The sequence below is a fragment of the Cnephaeus nilssonii genome (genome assembly GCF_951640355.1).
Source record: "Cnephaeus nilssonii genome assembly, chromosome: 5".
Classification (NCBI taxonomy): domain Eukaryota; kingdom Metazoa; phylum Chordata; class Mammalia; order Chiroptera; family Vespertilionidae; genus Cnephaeus; species Cnephaeus nilssonii.
The window spans coordinates 105,932,502-105,956,394 of NC_137076.1; the positions used below are offsets into that span (position 1 = coordinate 105,932,502).

The 23,893-nt window shown below is 53.4% G+C and overlaps 1 protein-coding gene across 1 annotated transcript in view; it reads left to right on the plus strand.

Annotated features, from left to right (window-relative positions):
- Positions 1–23,433: 23,433 nt before the first annotated feature.
- BAIAP2L1 (BAR/IMD domain containing adaptor protein 2 like 1) overlaps positions 23,434–23,893 on the plus strand; it is a 75,278-nt gene continuing 74,818 nt past the window's right edge. The window contains exon 1 of the mRNA XM_079770779.1: positions 23,434–23,752. Coding sequence (XP_079626905.1) covers positions 23,702–23,752 — 51 coding nt within the window. The 5' untranslated portion in view covers positions 23,434–23,701. The remainder of the gene's footprint in view (positions 23,753–23,893) is intronic.

Sequence of the window (23,893 nt, forward strand, 5' to 3'; positions counted from 1 at the left end):
GGACAGGCAGTATAGCAAGTTCAAATCCAATCTCCACAGCTCGGTGGGTAACCTTGGGCATGTGATTGGACTTGCCGAGCTGTTTCTCTGCCCACAGATTGGGGGCAAAGGGGACTCCCTTACTCAAGCCCACCCAGCACGGGGCTGGGATGAGAGAAGAAACACCATTGGTTGCTGAGCATAACAGTGCGGCTGCGAGGATCGCTGGACACCTGAGTGAGAGGGAGGCTTTGAGGATTCTCCCGGGCCACCGCAGAGAGGAGAGGAGATGAGAGAGGAGTAGCTTGTCTCTGCCGGCTTGGTCTGAGCTGGGGATGGAACAACGGCCACCGACCACATGGCCCGGGGAGGGCTGGCTGAGCAGAGGGTGACCCACAGCTTCTAGGGCTGTCGGGGGCACTGCAAACGGACACCCCGGGGGGTGGGGAGGTATGGGATCTGTCCGAGGGAGACTTCTTGAGGAAGAGCTTTCTGAGCAGAAACCAGACCCCTTCAGGTGGGATCAGTGGCAGAGCCACAAATACGACAAACCAATAATATCCATTCAGCCCTGACTCAGTGGATAGAGTGTCGGCCTGCGGACTGAAGGGTCCCAGGTTCGATTCCAGTCAGGGGCATGTACCTTGGTTGCGGGCACATCCCCAGTAGGAGTTGTGCAGGAGGCAGCTGATCGATGTTTCTCTCTCATCGATGTTTCTAACTCTCTATCCCTCTTCCTTCCTCTCTGTAAAATCAATAAAAAATTTTAAAAATTAAAAATAAAAATATCCATTCAACTTCAAATTTTGCATGACTGTGTCCAATCCCCACCCCCCCCCCCCCCCCCAAGAAATGTCACACTTTGGCACAAATGAGACTTTAAGGGAGAGGAATTTAATGTTAAGTAGCATGTCCAACATGGAGAGGGATGTGAAAATGTGCCTTCCTCCCTGGAGCCAGTGGCCCCCCGAGATACGGGAAAGGAAGCCCCCTCCCCCAAACAGGAGTCCCTCTCATGACAGTGAGCCCCAAAATCAGCTCATCAGACAAGGACTTCGGACATCGGATGGTCTCTTGAAGGTAGGTCAACGCGAAGGAGGCCTGCAGCTTCCATTTGGGTAGCATTGCCCGGCGGCGTTCAGGGGGTGCCCAATGGATGATGGATGATGGATGATGGGGAGGTGAGTGGGTCACTGAGTGGTCCCCTCCCACGCCAGCACTCATTACAGCCTTCCCAGGATGGTCCAGGCGCAGGAGAGCTGTTGGAGGAAAAGGCAGGAAATCTGCAAACCCTCCTGTTGGCCTCACACTAATAATTCATGCTCGTCTGCCTCTAATAAAATATGGAAGCGATTTTACAGGAACATTTTGTGCTTTAGCGATTCATTTAACTGTTTCCTCCAGGGGCAGGTCCTATATTCCCATCCAGATGTTCGGGAAGTTCCGTGAATAAATCTGCAAATATCAAGATGAGCCGCTCCCCCGCTCCGGCCCCCGGGAGCCGGCCTCGCTAATAAAGCGTGGAAGCGGGGACCCACACAAGTCGTTCTGGCCTCCTGGCCTCCTGCTGAAGTGACCCTGGAACTGCTAGAGGAGCCGAGTGCCCAAGGACTTTCCTCGGTCAAGTTCAACCCGTCCCTTGGCAGGGCCTTGAGAGAGGAGCGGTCCCCCCGCCGCCCAGCCCCACCTGGAGAGCACGGGGAAGGACACGCAGGAGCCACAGCTGCTGCCGCTGTCCCTCGGACGCCGGCACAGCCCCTTCCCCGGGCTGGGACCGCCTGTGCCAGCAGCCCCCAGGCGCCGTGCACATTCAGGAGCCGAGGAGCACGGGCGGGTCACGCCTTCCCGGAGCTGCCTATCATCCCACTCGCATCTCCATTTTGTGGGTCACCACGTTTTTTAATTAAAATTTTAATTTTGAGATCATTGTAGATTCACATGCAGTTATAAGCCGTTTTATGGAGCGGTCCCATAGACCCTCTGCTCACTTCTCCCCCTCCCTCACTGGTCGTGTCTTACAAAACTGTTGTACAATATCGAGTCTCCATTTTTTAAAAAATGTGACATCCTTGCCCGGCTGGTGTGGCTCAGGGGTTGAGCGTTGACCTATGAACCAGGAGGTCACAGTTCCATTCCCGGTCAGGGCACATGCCCAGGTTGTGGGCTCCATCCCTGATCCCCAGTAGGGGGCATGCAGGAGGCAGCCAATCATGATTCTCTCTCATCATTACTGTTTCTGTCTCTCTGCGCCTCTCCCTTCCTCTCTGAAATCAATAAAAATATTTTTTAAAAGAAACATCCCATGTCTATTTGCTAACATGCAATAGGAAGTACATGTTCACCAAACTGAGACCCTTGACCCCCCCCCCCCGCTCCCACTCTAAAACCTGCCCGACTCGACCACCCCGTGTTTCCCATTTTGATACACGCCCCCCACATACAGGTACACAAATTTTTGCACCAGGGGCTCCGTACATTCCCTCTCCATGGGGCCTGCAAATCCCAAATTCGGGACTTCTCTTTCACTTCCTTGAATTCTGCCAAATCCAAACTAGCAACCAGTCCTACACATCCTGGTCCACCCACTCTCCCGCTCTACCAGTGACCCTGGCATTGGCCACCGCCAGGCTCTTCAGAACTGGCTATGGGATTTGCAGGCCCCATGGAGAGGGAACGTACGGAGCCCCTTGTGCAAAAATTACTAAGAATTTCATGCCCTGACCGGTGTGGCTCAGTGGATAGAGCGTCGGCCTGCGGACTGAAAGGTCCCAGGTTTGATTCCGGTCAAGGGCATGTACCTGGGTTGCGGACACATCCCCAGTAGGAGGTGTGCAGAAGGCAGCTGATGGATGTTTCTCTCTCATCAATGTTTCTAACTCTCTATCCCTCTCCCTTTCTCTCTGTAAAAAATCAATAAAATATATTTTTTAAAAAGAATTTCACTATGGCGGCAGCACAGCGCACAACCTGGTGCAGGGTCCTTCCGAGTACAGTGGTGGCCTGCACACCGAAGCCCGCCTGCCCTTCAGCCAGAGACCACCAGGAGCACAGCTGACGACGATCAACCCGGAGAGAGAGACCACACCCAACGGGGAAACCGGTGCAGGCCTGGGCTTCTGCTGCATGATCTGGGGAGGGCTCGGGGAAGCACGGCTCTGCTCCGGGTTGGATGCCATCAGGAATCCGGGGAAATGCTATGATGGGGCATCCAACAGTTCTTCTCTAGAAGATGGAAAGGGCGGAGCTAGAGCTGTGATTGGATTTTTTAAAAAGAGGAGTCCCGTCAGCCAGGATGGAGGATGTTTGGCTCATGTTGTGGTTTGGACGACGTCCAGGTTTTGTCTGTGTGCAGACGTGATTTCAGAGGGGTCGCGTGGCCGTCTTGATCCATTGTGGTCGTGGAGTGGCCTTGTCCGAGGTTGGTGAGCCGTGAAATTGTTTGTGTCCACTAATCTGTTTGGCTCAGAGGATAGAGAATCGGCCTGCGACTCAAAGGTCCCAGGTTCGATTCCGGTCAAGGGCATGTACCTTGGTTGCGGGCACATCCCCAGTAGGAGGTGTGCAGGAGGCAGCTAATCGATGTTTCTCTCTCATCGATGTTTCTAACTCTCTATCCCTCTCCCTTCCTCTCTGTAAAAAAAGCAATAAAATATATATTTTTTTAAAGAAATTGTTTGTGTCCAACAGGAGAATGCCTTTTCTCTCCTCACCCATCATCCCCAGCCCAGCTGCTGGCAGCAGCGCGCCTACCTCGCCTCCCCACCTGAGGCCTGTTCTCCGTAGAGTCCCCAGCGGGGCCCTGCTCTGTGGACTCCGCCTGGGCCCGGAGCCGCCCTGGGCCCGGCCACCTGGTCCTCCTGGGCCCGGCCCTGCCTCCGGCCGCAGCTCCTGCGCAGCGGGTCCTCCTCTGCGCACCGGCGCCTCCCGGCAGGTTTGATACCGTGTTAGCATTTTGTGGCATCGGCAAACAATCCCAGAAAGCAGACTCGAAGTGGGCGGAGAGAGAAATACATTTTTTAAGAAGGAAAGGGAGGGCCCCTGGAGCCGGGTGAGCCCTGGGCCCCGGGTCGGGGCGAGGCCGCGGGCCCCTGGAGCTGGGTGAGCCCTGGGCCCCGGGTCGGGGCGAGGCCGCGGGCCCCTGGAGCCGGGTGAGCCCTGGGCCCCGGGTCGGGGCGAGGCCGCGGGCCCCTGGAGCCGGGTGAGCCCTGGGCCCCGGGTCCGGGCGAGGCCGCGGGCCCCTGGAGCCGGGTGAGCCCTGGGCCCCGGGTCGGGGCGAGGCCGCGGGCCCCTGGAGCCGGGTGAGCCCTGGGCCCCGGGTCGGGGCGAGGCCGCGGGCCCCTGGAGCCGGGTGAGCCCTGGGCCCCGGGTCCGGGCGAGGCCGCGGGCCCCTGGAGCCGGGTGAGCCCTGGGCCCCGGGTCCGGGCGAGGCCGCGGGCCCCTGGAGCCGGGTGAGCCCTGGGCCCCGGGTCCGGGCGAGGCCGCGGGCCCCTGGAGCCGGGTGAGCCCTGGGCCCCGGGTCCGGGCGAGGCCGCGGGCCCCTGGAGCCGGGTGAGCCCTGGGCCCCGGGTCCGGGCGAGGCCGCGGGCCCCTGGAGCCGGGTGAGCCCTGGGCCCCGGGTCCGGGCGAGGCCGCGGGCCCCTGGAGCCGGGTGAGCCCTGGGCCCCGGGTCCGGGCGAGGCCGCGGGCCCCTGGAGCCGGGTGAGCCCTGGGCCCCGGGTCCGGGCGAGGCCGCGGGCCCCTGGAGCCGGGTGAGCCCTGGGCCCCGGGTCCGGGCGAGGCCGCGGGCCCCTGGATCCGGGTGAGCCTGGCCCCGGGTCCGGGCGAGGCCGCGGGCCCCTGGATCCGGGTGAAGCAGTGCCCCTGGGTCCAGCCGAGACCAAACCAGAGGGAGTCGGACCTGCATTACCACCATTTGTCCACCATCCAGAGCTGAGGGGTCAGTGCCGACATGTACTCATAGGGAACCGGTGGACATTGATATTGGGTCTCAAAAGAACTGTTGGTCCAGAAAGAAACTCACTACAGACTGATTCATTTGCCTGTCAGCATAACTATTTTTGCTCGTCGCACATTCAATTCTTATAAGTATATCTATAGTGACACATGATTTCGCTCATCTAGGGGAAATGATGAACAACATAGACTGATGAACAAGAACAGAACCAGAAACAAGGAGGCATCGATCGGACTATCGGGCCTCAGAGGGAGGATAGGGGAGGGTGGGGGGAGGGGGGAGAGATCAACCAAAGGTCTTGTGTGCATGCATATGAGCCTAACCAATGCTTAAGTTCAACAGAGGGTTGGGGCATCCAAGGGGAGGGGTGTGGGATGGGAATGGGGGGATGAGGACAAATATGTGACACCTTAATCAATAAAGAAATTAAAAAAAAAAAAAAAAAAAAAAAAAAAAAAAGAAGGAAAGGGAGCGCTAAGAGTGAAGAATAATCCGAAGTGAGAATGTGAGTGACGCCCGGGAAGACATGGGAGGTGAGCGAGGCCGGAAATGTGCCGGAAAGGAAATCTGAGAAAGGAAAAGGAAGCTCTCACACCGAGCAGCCCAGCCCCGCCAGGCCCAGACACTGCCCCGCCCCCACGGCCTCACAGTCCCCTCGCCTGGAGGTCCGAGCCGGCGGTGATTCATCTGCCCTGGTGATTTTTTATTTCCAGGTTAAAAAAAAAATAGAATAACTCTTTGGTGCCTCTGGCAACCTCCATCCTCTCAGCCCTGGGTAAACAGAGGTTACGGCCACTCTGGGTTTCTTTTAAAAAAAGTCTCACCCCCACCCCCACCCCCACCATGCTCATCCCTAGTCAGGTGGCAACTAGAAAAATTCCTTTTTACGGAAAACTGAGTGGCATTTCGGTCTCCAAGCTTCCTGTTGACAAGAATACAGGGGTACACGTGAGAGTGACAAGCTCTAGTGAGCAAGAGGGGTGGGACCCAGAGCTGGCGGGGGGGGGGGGGGGGGCGGCAGCAGGCCTCAGAGAGAAGGCCGGATTCTCCCCTGGGGATGGGGATGGAGAGAGAGAGCTCACGCTGCCGGCTTCTCGTTTCTGGATGGAGGTAGCGATTCGGGCTTCCGAGGAGCAGATGGAGGCCCGCGGGGGCTGGAGGAGGGGGAGCACGAAGTCGTTGTCGCAGAAAGTGGGAGAGCTAGCCTACGGAAAGTGGGGGGCCCACTCCTCTGACGTCCCCGATGGTGAATTTAAAGCGAAGGGAGCCCGACTGATGGTGCGATTCCCCCCCCCCCCCCCCCGGGATGCTGGGCGGCCTGCGTGTGGGAAGAGAACAGCCAGTGTGTGTCATCCGTGCTGGGGTGTGCTCAGCGGGGGGCGCTGGTAGGAGAGGGGCGAGGGAGTTGGCTAAATAAGGAACCATGAGTAAGGAAGGGAGTAAGTGAGGAGATGATGGGCGCTCTGGGGAGGCCAGCGAGCGGGTGGGGGTGGTGTGGAGTGGGGTGGGGGTTGCTTGGATCTCTTTTCTAGAACATGGCAGGGCCCCGGGTGTGACCACGGGAAGGGTGGCTGGGTGGGAGTGTTGGGAAGATCACTGGAGGTGAGGACGTCAAGGTAGCGAGAGACCAGGGGGCGGGATGGCCACCCACATGGGTCATTGAAATGCACCCTCTCGCAATCCGGGACCCCTCGGGGGATGTCTGCGGGATCGGGCCTAAACTGGCAGTCGGACATCCCTCTCGCAATCCGGGACTGCTGGCTCCTAACCACTGGTCTGCCTGCCTGCCTGATCGCCCCTAACCACTCACCTGCCTGCCTGATCGCCCCACCCAGAGGGACAACAGGTGAGTGGCTGGCTTTTGAGTGAGAAAGCAAGGGAACTGTCTTAGCAGCAGCATGGAGGATACTGCCTCAGCTCAGATTCTGCAGGTTGGGGGGGGTGGGGGCGGTTTTAAGAGAAGAAAGGTCCCCACGGGAGAGCTCACGAGAGAGGCGATGAGCCAGGTAAGAGGGAGCAGAACCTTCCCAGAAGAGGCCACGCCTGGAGGGGGCTTGCTGGCCACAGATCTAGTGGGGCCATCAGTCCAGGCTGAGAAGGTGAGAAGGTGAGAAGGATGCGGGGGTGGGGAGGTGGGTTGTCAGATTACAGAGAAAAGAGGGTCCATGACTTGGAGGTTTGATCCTTTGGGGGTGGTGGAATTAAGAAGGCAAGCAAGGCATGATGGGAATAGTCCTGTATGGCCCCCAGAGGAAAACACCGTTTCAAGCTGTGGGGGTTGAACAGTGGGAGTTTCAGGCCAACTGCTAGGGTGACAGCTCCCCCTGGTGGCTGAGGCAAGTGGAAGTTCTGCAGCGGCCAGCCCCAAACTTGCACCAGGTGCCTGTCACTAAGGGGCGGCGCGGCCCTAGCAACAAACGCCATGACAACGAAGCCCAGGAGCCCAAAGCCCAGGTCTTTCCCATTATCGTTACCTGTGGGAAGATTCCAGCCCAATAAATTCATCGTCAGGAATAAAAACCAGCACTGGCCCCGATGCGTCATTTCTCCCCAGCATCTCTGTCCACGAGTGGCTTAACACCTGTTACCCTTGAGAAAGAAATGTATCTCCCTCCACGTGGTAGAATTTCTCATTCGGAAAAGACCCCGGTGTAATAAATATGGGCACACGGTACCAGCATCCGAATTTCCCTCCAACATTTCATTTTCAAAACTTCCAACCTCATTAAAAATGTGAAAGAATTTTATAGTCCATTCCCATTTACCCACCACCTGGATTCCCCAATTAACATTTGATTATACTCATCTGATCACATGTCTACCCAACTCTCCCTCCCTCTAACCCATCCAACAAGCCATGTTGTTGTTTGTTTGTTTGATGCATTTCAAAATGAGTTGTGACATCAGCGCCTCTCACCCCTAACCACTTCAGCACAGAGATTATTAACTAGAGTCCACTGTCTGGTTATAGTCTTTCTTTTCTTTTGAGGTCAGGATGCATACAATGAAAGGTACACACATCTCAAAGGTGCCATTCAATCGCTTTTGGCAAGTGCACACACCGGTGTACCCCATATTCCCATTAAGACAACAGCACCGTGGTCACCCCAGAAAGTTTCTTCCTGCCCCTTCCCGGTCGATCCACCCCCTCCTGTTCCCCAAGCAACCACTCTTCTGATTGTTCCCATCAGAGACGAGGGCTTGCCCGTTCTAGAACTTAAATTACCTGGAACTAAAAGTGTGGACTCTTGGATGCAGCAGCATCTGACCGCGGGAAGCTGCCCAGGTGGTTCTGATGGGCCGGCAGGGCTGGGAACCGCCTGGGCTGGCCTTCCTCCAGTGACAGACGAGGAAACTGAGGCTCGGAGCAAATTGGCCTTACACCATAGCTCACTGGCTACAGAATTGACTTGAAGAACCAAGACTGACAGACCAACGAGGCAGGAGCTGGAAGTGAATGGCAAAGGGAGGGCCCAGGAGGCCGGCTGGGGGCTGGGACACGCGGCGTCCATGGGTTCCAGGAAAGGCTGTGCCTCCGAGCCGCGCAGAGCCGCGTGGCCGGGAAGAAAGTCACATTCTTTTTCCTGCAACCTCGCAGTCATTGCCCCAAACGTCAGAACCACTGTGCTTGTTTCGCATTTGTACTTTGTGACTCATTTTGCACATTATCCTCAGTATCTTGTGACAGCTTCGTTCTTTAAAACGTGTGCATTTACATATCTGCTGCAATGTGAACGCGGGGTTTTGATACCGTTTTGGGAGTAGAATTCTGTGTCCTTGAGAGACACATTTTCAATAGCATAATGAAAGTCAGTGGGAAGAGAAGACTCTGCATATAGAAAATTACTTTAGAGACAAATGTTCAATATCTTTTTTACTTTAAAAAAATGGGTTGTTATTAAAAAGCAACTTTATTCAATTATGCTTATTTCCTTCTTTATTTTATACTCTTTCTCATTCCATATAGGTTTTAAATGACTCTAGAAAGAACATATGTGAGGAAGTAAAAATTAAAAACCAAAAACTGGGTATTCGAAGTAGGACATCAAGGTGAAGGAAAGTAAACACACAAATGCGCAGGCTGGACAGACCCAAGTGGTTAATGTATTTCAGCTGAGCTTTAAGTGTGGCTCTGAGCTCCCGGGCAGCGGAAGGGAAAAGAGGCCCAATCTTTTAGGGATGTTCATTTTGGGAAAGCAGAGCTGTTCCCAGGACTTCGTAAGAGATGAGATTTCTTACGACAGAGGGAGCGTTGTGTGACGTAAGGGACCATGTCCTTGACATTCCCCAAGCAGAGAGGACAGAATCACTTCCCTGAGCTGCATCGTTTTCCATGCCACTCACCCGAAGTCCAGTGTGCAAAGCTGCCCTTGAGTCTCTCTTCATAACCAACCGCTTTAAGACATTTAACTGTTGGCACCACCCTTCCATCAATGACTCCCAGATTTATATTCTCCCAACTCCAGACTAATACGTCCAATGCCTCACACACATCTCCTCTTGGGCTCTAACCCATTTTGTTTTTAATGGCTCTTTTCCTTTTTATTTTTAAATCCTCACCTGAAGATATGTGTTGTTGTTTTTATTGATTTTTAGAGAGAGAGGAAGGGAGAGGGAGAGGGAAAGGAAGCGGGGCGGGGAGGGAGGGAGAGAGAGAATTGGGCTGCCTGCGGGGATCAAATGAACAGGTGCTGTCCAGGCTGGCAAGTGACTCTCCAAAGCTGGAATCTCCAAGGGGAGGTGTGCCACATCCACCTGTGCAGCCAGTGCGCCATCTAGTGGCCACAGAGGTCAGCCTGGGGGGCCGGCACACGCCTTCAAGGCATTCCAAGTCTATGCAAACCAGGAAGCAAGACAGGACTTTCTGTCTTCCCTACAAGGCAGGGTGGAGCTCCAGGGCCCAGCTGCCTGGGGGGTTGTCTCCTCTCTCCAGCTATACCTCTCTGATCCTCAGACAGCAGCTGGGAACAAGACTGGACAAGTGAGGTGAGAGAGGCAGCTGACTCGGCACAACACTGAAGGGAGCTCCAAATGACTAAGCCATCGAGAGCGCTTAAGCCCGGCTGGTGTGGCCCAGTGGTTGAGCGTTGACCTATGAGCCAGGGGGTCACAGGTCTATTCCCGTCAGGGCACAAGCCCAGGTGTGGGCTCAATCCCCAGTAGAGTGTGTGCAGGAAGTAGCTGATCAATAATTCTCTCTCATTATTTTTTTAAATATATTTTATTGATTTTTTACAGAGAGGAAGGGACAGGGATAGAGAGCCAGAAACATCGATGAGAGAGAAACATCAACCAGCTGCCTCCTGCACACCCCACACCGGGTATGTGCCCGCAACCAAGGTACATGCCCTTGACCGGAATCAAACCTGGGACCCTTCAGTCCGCAGACCGACGCTCTATCCACTGAGCCAAACCGGTTTCGGCAATTCTCTCTCATTATTGATGTTTCTATCTCTCTCTCTTCCTCTCCCATCCTCTCTGAAATCAATTAAAAAAAAATTTTTTTTTAAAGATACCTTAAGATGCCTGACCGGTGTGGCTCAGTGGTTGAGCATCAACCTATGAACCAGGAGGTCAAAGTTCAATTCCCTGGGTTGTAGGCTCCATCCCCAGTAGGGGCGAGTACAGGAGGCAGATGATCAGAAGGATTCTCTCTCATCATTGATGTTTCTATCTCTCCCCTCCCTTCCGCTCTGAAATCAATAAAAATATTAACAAAAAAGGCAACATTTTGGAAAAAATCAAAAGTAGTGCAAAAAAAAAATAATGGTAAACAAAGATTCAGATCTTTCCATCTGCCTCGGGCCAGGGTAGGGCTCACAGGGCAGGTGACAGATCCTATGCCTCATCCCCTGCCCCCCACCCCGCCCTAGAGGATCCCTGGAGGGACCACACCCGCCAGGGGGCCCCTCGGGGCACAGCCCGGGGTCCTGAGCATACCACACAGAACCAAGGAGTGCATGACCCTGAAGAAACTCCAGCCCTGCAGGGACTTGCTTCCGGGGGAGGAGATTGGTGTGAGTTCTCTGAGTGATGAGGACGGGGACCCAGGGGCTGACCCTGCGTCCTTCCCCTTCCCCCAGGGCCCACCATCTTTTTGCTGAGACATATGTGGACCGGAGCAGAGAGTTGGGGCCTCTCTGGCTGGCCTTTGACAAACAGGGACCTGGGGGAGACAGCACCCAGCCTCAGGTAGCAAACCAGCCCACAGGGACAGCTGCCCCCGGGCATCCTTTCCCTGCGGCCGCCAAGGACCCGCCATCCCCCTCCTCAATGACTGGAGCAAAGTCCCTGAGACTCTCCGGCCCCGTCACAGGCGCCCGTCATCGTCCAGAGTTAACACCCACAGGCCTGGCGTCCTTTTCCCTCCTGGCAGAGGCTGGAGGGGCGGGGAGGGGTGTTTATCTCCCAGGCAAACAGAGCGGCCTCCATACCCGTGACTGGTCATGTTTCCTGGCCGTGGGGCTAGCTGGTCTGTGTGACTCAAGCTGCTGGTCAAGGTGAGTCACGCCTTGACCCACCCAAATGGGGGAGAACCTGCTCCCGGGAGGGACCCCGTCGCTGGAGGGCGAAGCTGGGGTGGAACCCTGGCAGCAGCCTCCTTCGATGCCACGTGTGGAAATCTCACGGCCTCTCACTACCATTTCTCAAGTGAGAAAACGGCAGCACCATCGGGCCCAGAGATCAGGCAGAGAGCAGAGAAGGCAGCGCCAGGTTGGAAAAAATCTAGCCGGTAACGGAGATCTCTTAAGTGTGGGCCCAAGTCCCAGCAGCATGTCCCTGGCTTCCTGCAAAGCCGGCTTCTCCCACTGGTGGCCTGGAACCCTTGGTGGCCCAGGAACGTGGCTTTCGGCCTGTCACTTGGCAATCTGTGACCACTCCCCTCTCTACCATCACAACTGCTAAAGGTCAGGGACTCAGATCGGGTGGGTCACCAGAAAAAGAATGAATCAGGACTCATTCTTATAGAGAACAAGCTCATGGTTTGCCAGAAGGGAGTGGGTGGTGGGGGTGGTGGGAGAGGGTGGGGGGGAGATTAGAGGAATGAGAAATAAATAAATACCTTAGTGGGAAAAGAATGGCTGCAGAAATGGCTAGATCCAGGTGAGTGAGGAAAAAAATAAAACCCACAAAAAAACAAGAAGTGTTAACTCTGCAAAATGTAGTGATGATGGTGGTGATCATAATAACTTGAAATGCATCTACACGGTAGTGGCACAACCTGTGAGGCGTGTGGAAATCCCACGTGACTTTACCGACCAGGCTGGAGCCTGAAGGTGGGGGTGAAGGAGCGGGCCAACCAATCTCGGCGTGAGCTGCAATCTCTGTTGACAGTGGAATGATCTGGCGATCAAAGGCAGACACGAAAGGGGAGAGGGGGGAGCAGGCTGCGGCCTCAGAACGGGGACCCATGGTCTCCCCTCAGCCTCCACGAAGGCAGCCCAGCCACCCAGGCCTCCTCCTGCCAGCAGCCCCAGGGGCAGGGTGACCGGCAGCCTGTGCAGCTGCTCCTCACTCCTTGTATTCCAAGGGGGAGCCTGGCTGGGTAGCGGCATCTCTAGACACCGTGCCACAAGGGAGAGCAGGCCCCTCGCTGTCCTCAGGGTCATCTGGAGTCTGGTCCACCCCCATTCCTATTGATCAGGACAGGGAGGCCCAGGGACAGGACGTGACTGGCTCCAAGTCACCCAGGCGGGGAGGGGTGTTTATCTCCCAGGGATCGTCATCACTGAGATAGAAACTAAATTCACAAGACCTTCGTCCTTCCCGCCATGTCAGGGTCCCTGTCCTCATGCCCTCTCTCATTTCAGTGGCAGAGGAGACTCCTGTCAGCAAGTCACAAAGGGGACAGACCCAGAGTGTGGGGCTACTCTGATATCAATGCCAGGCTTATGATGGCCTAGAAACATTCCAAGCTCCAAGTACTTTTAAATATATACTAGAGGCCCGGTGCACTAAATTCGTCCTTGGAGTGGGGAGGGTCCCTCAGCCCAGCCTGCACCCTCTCACAATCCGGGACCCCACAGGGGATGTCTTCGGGATCAGGCCTAAACCGGCAGTCAGACATCCCTCTCACAATCCAGGACCACTGGCTCCTAACCGCTGGCCTGACTGCCTGCCTGATCACCCCTAAACATTCTGTCTCCCTGCCTGATCACCCTTAACTGCTCACCTGCCTGCCTGATCACCCCTAACCACCTCTGCTTTGGCCCCCCGCTGCTGCGGCTTCGTCTGGAATGACGTCCGAAAGGTCGTTCAGCTGTCTTGTCTAATTAGCATATTACGCTTTTATTATTATAGATATACTAGAGGCCTGGCTCTCTGAAACTGGCTCTCTGTCATCCCCTGAGGGGTCCTAGATTGCAAGAGGGTGCAGGCCAGGCCGAGGGACCCGCCAGTGCAAGATCAGGGCCGGGGAGGGACCACAGGAGGGCTCCATGGCGTGTCTGGCCCATCTTGCCCAGTCCCGATTGGCTGGACCCCAGCAGCCAGCTAACCTACCAGTTGGAGCGTCTGCCCCCTGGTGGTAAGTGCGCATCACAGCGACTGGTCAAATGGTCGAATGAATGGTCAGACACTTAGCATATTAGGCTTTTATTATATAGAATATTTTTATTGATTTCAGAGAGGGAGGGAGAGATAGAAACATCAACGATAAGAGAGAATCATTGGGGGGAAAAAGAGAGAGAGAGAAGAGAGAGAGAGAGAGAGAGAGAGAGAGAGAGAGAGAGAGAGAGAGAGAGAGAATCATTGATTGGCTGACTCCTGCATGCCCCACACTGGAGATTGAGCCCACAACCCAGGCATGGGCCCTGACTAGGAATCGAACCATGACTTCCTGGTCCAAACATGTCAGACTTGCGGCTGGCAGGCCAAGAGTTTGACATGTTTGTCCTGGTCCATAGGTTGATACTCAACCACTGAGCCATGCCGGCTGGGCCCCAAATACTGCTTTCTCCCAGATGCTGATTCTACTCAGGAAGAATCCATGAGCCTGCACTCAAGTGTCTACTCAATAACCCGGCATCTAGCTCAATCAGAACGAGAGGAAATGCAGACACACAAATACCTTGTCTGTTGGTATCAAAGATCCAAACGTCTCACCAGCTAAGGAGCTCTGAATGACTGCGTGGTAAACTCTCCTCTCCTCTCGTGCTTAGAAGAAAACCACTGCACTGGGAGAAATTCTCCAGGAATTATGAACTCAATTACAGCCCCGAGATGGATCAGCATTTTAGCTAATAATAATGCAGAATGCTTTCCCATTCGGCGCCTCTGGGGATACGGTCGTTGTTGCTGCTGTTGTTTTGTGGGAACAATAACTGACTCAAAAGCAAAGTGGGTGATTAGTCTTTACAAGTTGAAAAACGATTCAGAAATCTTTTTCTTGGAAAAGTGGGTGTAAAATTATATTCTTTGATGAAAGTAAAAGTACTTTTACAAAGTAGCCCAAGGACATAAACTCACAGGTAATAGGGGATTTCCCCCAGAGAGTCCCAATTTTCATAATATTCCCCCCTTTGTCTCTATAATCCTACCCTTATTTGGCAGTCCATGGGTCTTTTTATTTTATCTCCAAAGTATGGCCACTCCCCAAATAAAGAAATGTAAACGTATTAAAATTTCAAAAAGCCCTTTCTCACTGTTTGGATTTTTCATTTGGAGATTCATTACATTTTTGTGTGTGGACTTCAAATTCCTCCCAATTTTAATAACCAAAGATGTCGCTTGGGAAGGCTTTCAGCTGCAAAGAACACAAAACCCAGCCCAGCCAGTGTGGCTCAGTGGTTGAGCATCGACCTATGAACCAGGAGGTCATGGTTCAATTCCCTGTCAGGGCACATGCCTGGGTTGTGGGCTCAGTCCCCTGTATGGGGTATGCAGAGAGCAACCAATCAATCATTCTCTTTTATCATTGATGTCTCTCTCCCTTCTTCTCTGAAATCCTATCTAATAAAGAGGGACTATGTTAATTGACTGTCACAACCTCACAAAGATGGTGGCACCCACAGCCAATAAGGAGGGAATATGCTAATTGACTGCCACACCCCCAAATATGGCAGCATCCACAGCCACAAGATGGCGGCACCCAGTCCCCTCAGCCCCGCCAGGGTGGCAGGCGTGCGGCATGGTCGGGCCTGCCCCCAGGTGGATCCGGCCACTCTGCGCGTCTGCCTCTGGAGTCCCCAGTCTCCTCAGCCCCCCAGCCACCCCAGGCCAACCCACGGTGCAGGTAACCAGGGCTGGCCAAGGCTTGTGCTGCCAGCAGTGGCAGCAGCAGAAGTGTGATGGGGGCGTTGCCTTCCCCTGATCGCCGGGTCACCTCCCTCCCCTGAGGGCTCCCAGACTGTGAGAGGGGGCAGGCTGGGCTGAGGGACCGCCCCTCCAGTGCATGAATTTTCATGTACCGGGCCTCTAGTTCTATCTAATAAAAGAATAATATGCAAATTGACCATCGCTCCAACACACAAGATGGCTGCCCCCATGTGGTCAAAGATGGCTGCCCCCATGTGGACACAAGATGGCCACCACAAGATGGCCAGCAGGGGAGGGCAGTTGGGAGGGACCAGGCCTGCAAGGGAGGGCAGTTGTGGGCGATCAGGCCAGGAGGGGAGAGAAGTTGGGGGGGATCAGGCCTGCAGGGGAGGGCAGTTAGGGGTGACCATGCCTGCAGGGGAGGGCAGTTAGGGGTGACCAGGCCTTCAGGGGAGGGCAGTTAGGGGCAATCAGACTGGCAGAGGAGCAGTTAGGCATCAGTCAGGCTGGCAGGGGAGTGGTTAGGGGGTTGGTTAGAGGGTGATCAGGCTGGCAGGCAGAAGTGGTTAGGGGCAATCAGGAAGGCAGGCAGGCGAGCAGTTGGGAGCCAGCAGTCTTGGATAGGATCGGGCCTAAACGGGCAGTCGGACATCCCTCAAGGTTTCCCAGATTGGAGAGCGTGCAGGCTGGGCTGAGGGACACACCCCTCCCTTCCATGCACGAATTTCGTGCACTGGGCCTCTAGTATTTAATAAAAATATATATGTTTTTAAAAGAACACAAAATTCAATGCTCTCGGTACTGTCCATTCTCTCCCTCTCCACTTGCTAACCTCAAAGTGTTGATTCCAGCCTCATTCGCTGCTTCGAGCTTGCAAGACGGTGGCTACTTCTTGCACAGACATCACATCTGCTTTCTAAGAAGTGATCAGGGGGCTGCCTGAACCCCAGCTGTTTCACCCTTTACCCCCTCAGCAGATCTTTGTTTACTTGCCCTCTTTGGCCAGAACTGCGTCTGTTCCGCCACTCCTCTGCAAGGGAACCCAGCAAAATCAAGATGTGTGCCCTCCCGCCCCTCTACAAGGAACGGGCATGGAGTATCCTATTCTGCTGGTCGCCTTCCCGAGGCCACAGCAACTACAGAATTTAAATGTCTCTCAACACAACAAAGAATGCACGAACCCGTGCTGTTCCTTGGTGAGGGCACGCTGTGGAAGACTTTTAAGGTGGTGAAGCACTTTCCACCAGGAATTTGTCATTCCTGCTGCGGGGCCCCGAGTACCGCCTGACTTCATAGCTAAATGCACGCTAAAACTTTTCCATATCTGCTGATCGCATACTAATGGCCATTATAACCGGCTTAAGTGGCGAGGGCTGCCTTCCGTACTCAGCAGAGTTTCCATTGATTCCTAAGCCTTCTCGTGCTTCTTGGTCAATGTCAATATATTGGGGACATTTTTAAAGAAACAAATTACCGCTCAAGGTTTTTGGCTTAATTATTTATCATGGCATGCATTTGCCTAATGAAAATGTTCGTTTTATGCTGAATTTCAAGATTCCCCGGGGCTAATACTTCCCCTTTTAGCGAAACGGTCGCATTCTCTCCTCGTGCATTGCTCCCATAGGCCCGTGGAAATTCCGAGCCAGTCAGAGCGGAGGCCCCCGTTACAGACACAGGGAAAGGTCACAGAAGGTCTGAGCTGTTCTGGAAAGAAATGCACTGGAAATGCCAGAGGCCAACGCTGAAGGGCCCACGTGGTGAGGTGGCACCTGGCAGGTGCATGGACGCAAACACGGGTGTGTGATAAGGTGGGCGGTGGGGCAGGGTCAGACAAAAAACACCGTTGGGAGACAGGCCGTGGCTCTCCCTGAAAGAGAAAGTGTTGAAAGTCAAATCCTAATGGGAAAAAATTCCATTCTATTCCATCCCTGAGCACCCCCTGCTGTTGACTTTGGGGAACTGCTTAACAATCCAGTTCACCTTTACTGCGGTGACAGCGGCAATAGGGAAGAACATGAGAATTGTTTATCTGGCTCGATAGATTTCTGTAAAAGCACTTCAGGCACCTTTTCCCAAGTCTTACCTGCCCAACGGGAGGTAAAAGTGTTCCAGAACTTACTGCAGGTAAATCAAGGAAAAGTACTGGGTATACCGTGCAAGGATTTCAGTCCTGTGCAGAGGGAATTTGCAGAGGTGATCGATGTTTGGAATTTGCTAAATACAGAAAACAAATCTGCTTAGGGAGAGAAAGTCTGGAACTTTCTCTGCTGATGTTTTCCCAGGGAGAAATCAAGACAAGGCCAGTGAACATTAGCCAGACCCACATCCACAAATCGGCCCGGGAAGCCGTATCTCTGAGGGGTTTTCAGGACAGCGGCCCAGCGCCTCTCCCTTTCTGCCTTTGGAAAAGGAAAGAATGTTCAGGTTATCTCGGCCTCTGGCAAACCGCCTCCCTTCCCAGAGGCCAACAGCACCCAGAGATAAGAGAGAGCATTCGGAATCAGTGCTGGGAATAGACGTCAAAAGAAATTATTTTTCAGACAATTTTAGAGCTGAAAGTAATTGGAAGATCAACCACCCTCCTTCAGAGGTGAGAAAACTGAGACCAGGACGTGAAAAATACCTTGTCCGGTCCTACATACCGAGCCAGGCTGGCAGGAACGTGATCCTGGCCTCCCAGCCCGGCCCTTATCGCCCCGGGGGCAGTCTCCCAGGCAAGTTACAAAGGCCCTTTCCGGCGTCTGGTAGACGGAAGACCCAGAATTCCTCCAGTTACAAATGGTTAACGTTATGGATGAGAGGTGACAAAACTATCCTAACGCATAGCTGAGCTGGCAAGAAAAAAGGAAACATCTCCTGTCTCAAAAGGAAACCAAGCCCTGGAACAGACGCGGTGGCGGCCTCGGCCTTGCGGGTGTGGATGGGAGGACTGGAGCTGGACATGGGCCCAAAGGGTCAGGCATCTCAAAGGTTGCGTGTTTCACCCGTGTGAGGACGTGAGCCCTGTGCGAGATGGGGGGCAGACACGAAGACCCATTCGTGCAGGGGGGGGGGGGGTCCTCAGACGCCTGCGAGCCAGTAAGAGGGGCGTGAGGGGGCAGACAGAGGAGTCTGACTTAATTGAGACCTTTAGTAGAAGAAGAAAATACCCTAAGAGAAATGAACCCCTCCAGCCTGTGTCCTGGGGCTCGATCTGAATTTTACACTCTTCCGTGGAATGCCTACCAGGAACAAATGCAAAACTTTTCTGGAGGAATACTTTACAACCCAGGCCCACAGGGTTCTTACAGACAAAATAGACCGCCACTAAAGAGGACTTCATCATGAAAAATAAAAATAATGAAAGGCTGTGATCCACCGTCGTAGAGAATCAGCAGGCACAACCGGGCCTGAATGACACCATAAACAACCAAACAAAATGAAACAAACGGAAACCACACAGAGATATCTGGTAGAGACCATAAACAAATAGTGTAAATAATTAAAGAGATAAAGGAATAGAAACCATAAGGAAGTAACATTCTCCAAAAGAACCCTCTAACAAGAGTGGATTAGCAATTTTAACACGTTCCGTAAAGCAGAGTTCAAACTTAGATGGGCTTCACTGGTGAATTCTACCAAACATTTTAAAGAAAAATAAATGCCAATTCTCCATAAACTCTTTCCAAAAATAGAGGATGAGGGGACACTTCCCAACCCCTTCCATAGGGCCAGTATCACCCTAATATCAAAACCAAAGACATCACAAGAGAACAATGAAGTAATATCCCTTATGAATATAGACACAAGTGTCATCAACAAAATATTAGCAAGCTGAATCCAGAGATAATATAAAGGCTTATACACCGTGACTAAGTGGAATTTAATCCAGAAATGCAAGGTTGATTCAACATACAAAAATCAATCATTGTAATACACCAAATCAACAGACTAAAGGACAAAAACCACAAGATCATCTCAATAGACACAGAAAAAGCATTTGGCAAAATCCAACACCCTTTGAATAAATTAAGAATTGAAGGGAATTTCCTCAGTCTGATAACTATTAGAACTAATAAACAAGTTTAGCAAGGTGGCAGGTTATAAGATCAATATACACAAATCAGTTCTATTTCTATACACTCATAATGAACCATCTGAAGATGAAAATAAGAAAACAATTCCATTTATAATAGCATGGAAAAAAAACCCACTTAGGAATAAATTGAACAAAAGAAGTATAAAACTTATACTCTAAAAACTACAAAACATGGCTTTAAAAATGTAAGGAGACCTAAAAATAATGGAAGGACATTTATACTCATGGATCAGAAGACTTCTGACGAGGATTTTTATTGAATCTGGGTGGTTACGGAAGGCCTCACCGAGGTTGCACTAGGCTGAAATCCAAATTATGGGAAAATGCTTTGGGGGCAAGGGGAGAATGTTCTAGACAGAGGCAACCGTTAAGTGGAAAACTATGCAGCAGAAATGAACTGGGCATGCTTGAAAAGTTCATGCTTCCTGGGTTGGAAGAAAGTTACAGGAAAGTAAATGAGTTTTCAATTCACATTTGCTATTTCAGAATAAAAACACGTACCATTGACTGATAATTTAGCTATGTATAGAAACCATACCTCTTTCACACCCTTTCTCTTGGTATTTTATATGGGAATTGGCCCAAAACTGCTGTTATCAGCAGGGACCTCGTTTGTCACAGAACAGTAGCTTTCACATGGACATCCCAGAGCACCCATCAAGGCAGCGAGCCCCTCACAGGCCCCACAGTTAGTTCAGAAAAAGACATCAACCTCAAAGGCAGAGCCTGTTTGGAGCATGGCTTTCAAAATGTCATCGACGTCATCACAGGCAATCGCATCTTACAACTTTTGTTAACATAAAGAGGATTTTCAATTATTTAAACTCAAGCAGGAGCTCAAAGAGGAAAACAACCTTGGTGGCCTGCCCCTTGTGGGCTATGGTACTATCGCCAGGGAGGCCAGGCCACCTCTTCTTCAGTCCTCTGCTCTGGGCAGTTGGAGAGTGGCTACTTGGCTTTCTCCACGCGAAGAGAACTGTTTTTTGTTGGCATGTCTGTGTCTTTGTTTTTCCCCCTAGTCCGGCCTGGCCTAAAAGAGTACTGTGATGTCACCACATCGATCTGGACTCTAGATGAGAACCATTAAAGCCAGCGGCTGCTGCTCAGCTTCTCTTGAGTCACTCATTCCTTTCTCTTGGTTCACTTCCATTCACTCGGAGCATCATGGAGTCTCGGGACAACTAAGACTGTGGATCTTCAAGTTTACGTGAAACTCACAAACATACTCGAAGCATCTACTACAAACAGCCTTTTGAGACCACACCCCACCCTTTGACACCGACAGCACTTAGGATTGTACCTCTGTTACAGCTTTCATGATCCTGCTCCTGAAATTCTACTGCCTGCACCCGTGTTAAAGGCCTGGGACACATATACTTATGTGAATAGGGGGTTAAGTTTCTTATGTGAGAACTAGAGGCCCGATGCACGAAATTCATGCAAGGGGCTCTGCCCTCGCAGCCCCGGCTTCATCCGGAAGGTCGTCCAGGCGGTCATTCTGCTGTCCAGTCTAATTAGCATATTAGCTCTTTATTATATAGGAGGATAGGGTGTTAACTTTTTCTAAAAGTTTCCTTTTCAAGGCCTGTATGAAGCAATTGAGGAGGTGACTCAGCTGTGAATCCAGCAAGCAGAACCAATAAGCATGGTCAGGACCCACCAGGAGTCAAAACATCATCTCATCAACCTCATCTCATCGCCTGATGACTAATTACAATAGCTGAGATCTGGGAGCCCCCAGGCCTGCACGTAGCTGCATTCCTCACCCCCGCCCCTTCCCCTTTATAACCCTGAGTCTTGCTGGGAGGCAGGATTTCATGCTTGTAAGTGCCCTTGGTTGGCTAGCCTTCTCAATAAATGCCTACTATAATTCAACCCTGCCTTCGTTATTGGACACAGCGACAGGCAGGCCGAGCCCAACGGGGGGGGGGGGGGGGGGGGGGGGGGTTCCTGGTAACAATATGCCAAGCTCTGAGCTGGGGGTTAAATGGCACTGCTCTTAATGTCTGTACCAACCAAAGAAGTGACCATTCTCAAAGACTTCTAAAAGGAGCAGAATGGTCCTACCTGGGAAATTATTTCTATACAGGAGAGTTACAATAGCCAAATAATCTGATTGAAGATTTGCATATGATTATGAACCTGGTCCTTCGGTCATATTCCAACTTTGGCAATCAAATTGGGCCATCGGAGCTACTTGCTGGTTCTAGGGTGGGTTGTTAACCTGTGTCTTCCAGCTCTAAATCACACTGCTGAACTGCAGGGTGTGAAAGGTTAAGCCTCTGCTCTCTTTCCAGCTCCTTGGTTGACTGCCTTGCGGCTGAGGTGAAATGACCCCATTCATCCGAGGGCACAGAGGGACGTGCTAAAAGGTGATCTTCAAAGTCCAGGCAGTGATTTTCAGATTTAAATAAAAACCAACAGACATTCTGGAGAAGCCTAATATGTAACAGTGGCGGTGATAAGGCCCCGAGTACATTTCAATATAAGGAAGCCCAATTGGCCAATCCTATGCGCCCCATGCTAGAAACTTGTTAAAAAGAGAGGCAGCTGCTTCCACTGCCTGAGACTTAGAACCGATGTGTGACTCCCCCCAACAAGTAAGAACACATAACCTTTTGGTTGCTAAGCATGCCATGTTTTATGGCTTGCAAATCCGATAACATTGTCCCAGAGTCCAAGTGCTGGTTTCTGTTCTAAGTCCAGCAGCATCTCACACACCTGGAGTTCCCCACTTGGGCCACAAAGTGCTTTCTTTGTGCGCATTTCCCAGTGAACTTTATCACAGGAGCCTCATATCCTAACAGCTCGTAAAAGATGCAATTGTGCCCAGACAGAAGTTTGTTGGGTTCTTAAAAAATATATTTTTATTGATTTCAGAGAGGAAGGGAAAGGGAGAGAGAGAGAGAGAGAGAGAGAAACATCAATGAGAGAGAATCGGCTGCCTCCTGCACAACCTCCACTGGGGATTGAGCCCGCAACCCAGGCATGTGCCCCGACGGGGAATCAAACCGTGACCCCCAGGTTCATAGGTCAACACTCAACCGCTGAGCCACCGTGGCCCAGCCAGTCAGAAGTTTTTAAAAATCAAAATATAACCTCCCGCCAAGCTTGTTGGGTGAATGTCTCAGCTGCTGAGTGGTGGTCCCAGGTGGGAGGAGCCTGTTCTGGGTCCTCAGAGTCTAGGCTGGTGCTGGTGCTAGTTGTGGGGTCAGAACAGGAAGCGCAGGAGCCACTGCACCTGCTCAGACTCTGAGTGCTGAAAGGAAGCGTCGCCTCCACACCTCAGCTCAGCATGGATTTCTAGATCTAGTAACGGTCTTGTGAATAGCATGGTGAAATTGCATTGAGTTAAAGGCCATTCTTAATGTAAAGTTTAAGCACGTACTGCCATTCCTGTCACCAGATCTTGGCATTTATTAATTTTTTATATACGTGGAGCTTCCCAAAGTGCAAGTGGGAAGCTTTCTTCATCTATGAGAGCCTGTGGGGGGTGGGGGGAGGGGGAGGCGGTATTCCTCAGATCTTTGGGGTCAGCGAGCGGGGTGCGCGGGAAGGAGTCAAGCAGGGAAATCAAATGCAACTGGGGACGTGGGCCCCCCTTCCGGCGGTCTACAAAAGGCAGGGCTGGGCGTGGGGAGACAGTGGGTCTTGGGGCTTAAGAGACCAGCTCCGTGTAGGACACGAGACGGCTCTAGGAGGCCTGACCACGTTCGATGCAGGTCCTGCCCAAGCAGAACAGAAACCTGAGCTGTCGACGCCCTGCGGGGTCTCTGAGTCATCAGGAGTTCCCCGCCGGAAGCTAAGGGTACAGGTTGGCTGTCCCCGCGGGTGCAACACAGGTGGGGACACCCCGCCCACTTGGCCCAACTCACCTCCTCCCCGCCCACTCCTGCCGCCAAGCCCCGCCCACCGGCCACGCTCCCTCTGGCCGCCCCGCCCACCCAGGCAGCTGGGCCCCGCCCACCAGATCCCCTGTGCACCGCCCACAAAGCTCGGCCCGCCCACCCCGGACGCCAAGCCCCGCCCACCTGCCACGCTCCCTCTGGCCGCCCCGCCCACCCAGGCCGCTGCGCCCCGCCCACAGGCTCGGCCCGCCCACCCCACCGCCTCAGGTAGGACAGCCTCGCCCCGCCCCTCGGCCCCGCCCCCGCCGCCTCAGGTGGGGCCGCCCGGCCGGGCCCGCTCGTCCAGCTGGCGTCGGGCCGCGTCTCCTCAGCTCCTCACGGTCTTCCCGCGGCGGAGGCGGCGGCGCTGCAAGTTTTGACACTTGGGCGCCTGGAGACGCGCGCGGGCTCTCGCGGGCCCCCGGCTGTGGCGGCGGCCGACTCTCGAGGGCCCCTCAGCCGCGCCCCCGAGCTCCCACCGCCCAGGGTCGGGCGGCCACGAGGCCCGGCCGCGCCCGCCCGCACGCCCGCCCGGCGGCTGCAGCCATGTCGAAGGGGCCGGAGGAGGTGAACCGGCTCACCGAGAGCACCTACCGGGTACGCGGGCCCGGGAAGGGGGCCGAGGGGCGGGGAGCCGGGGCCCGCCGTGGCTCGGGGTTCGAGGCTGAGGGGACGGGAGGCCGGGCCGGGCGGAGGTCGGGCTTCTTCACCTTGGGGTGAGGAGGGGACTCCCCGCGG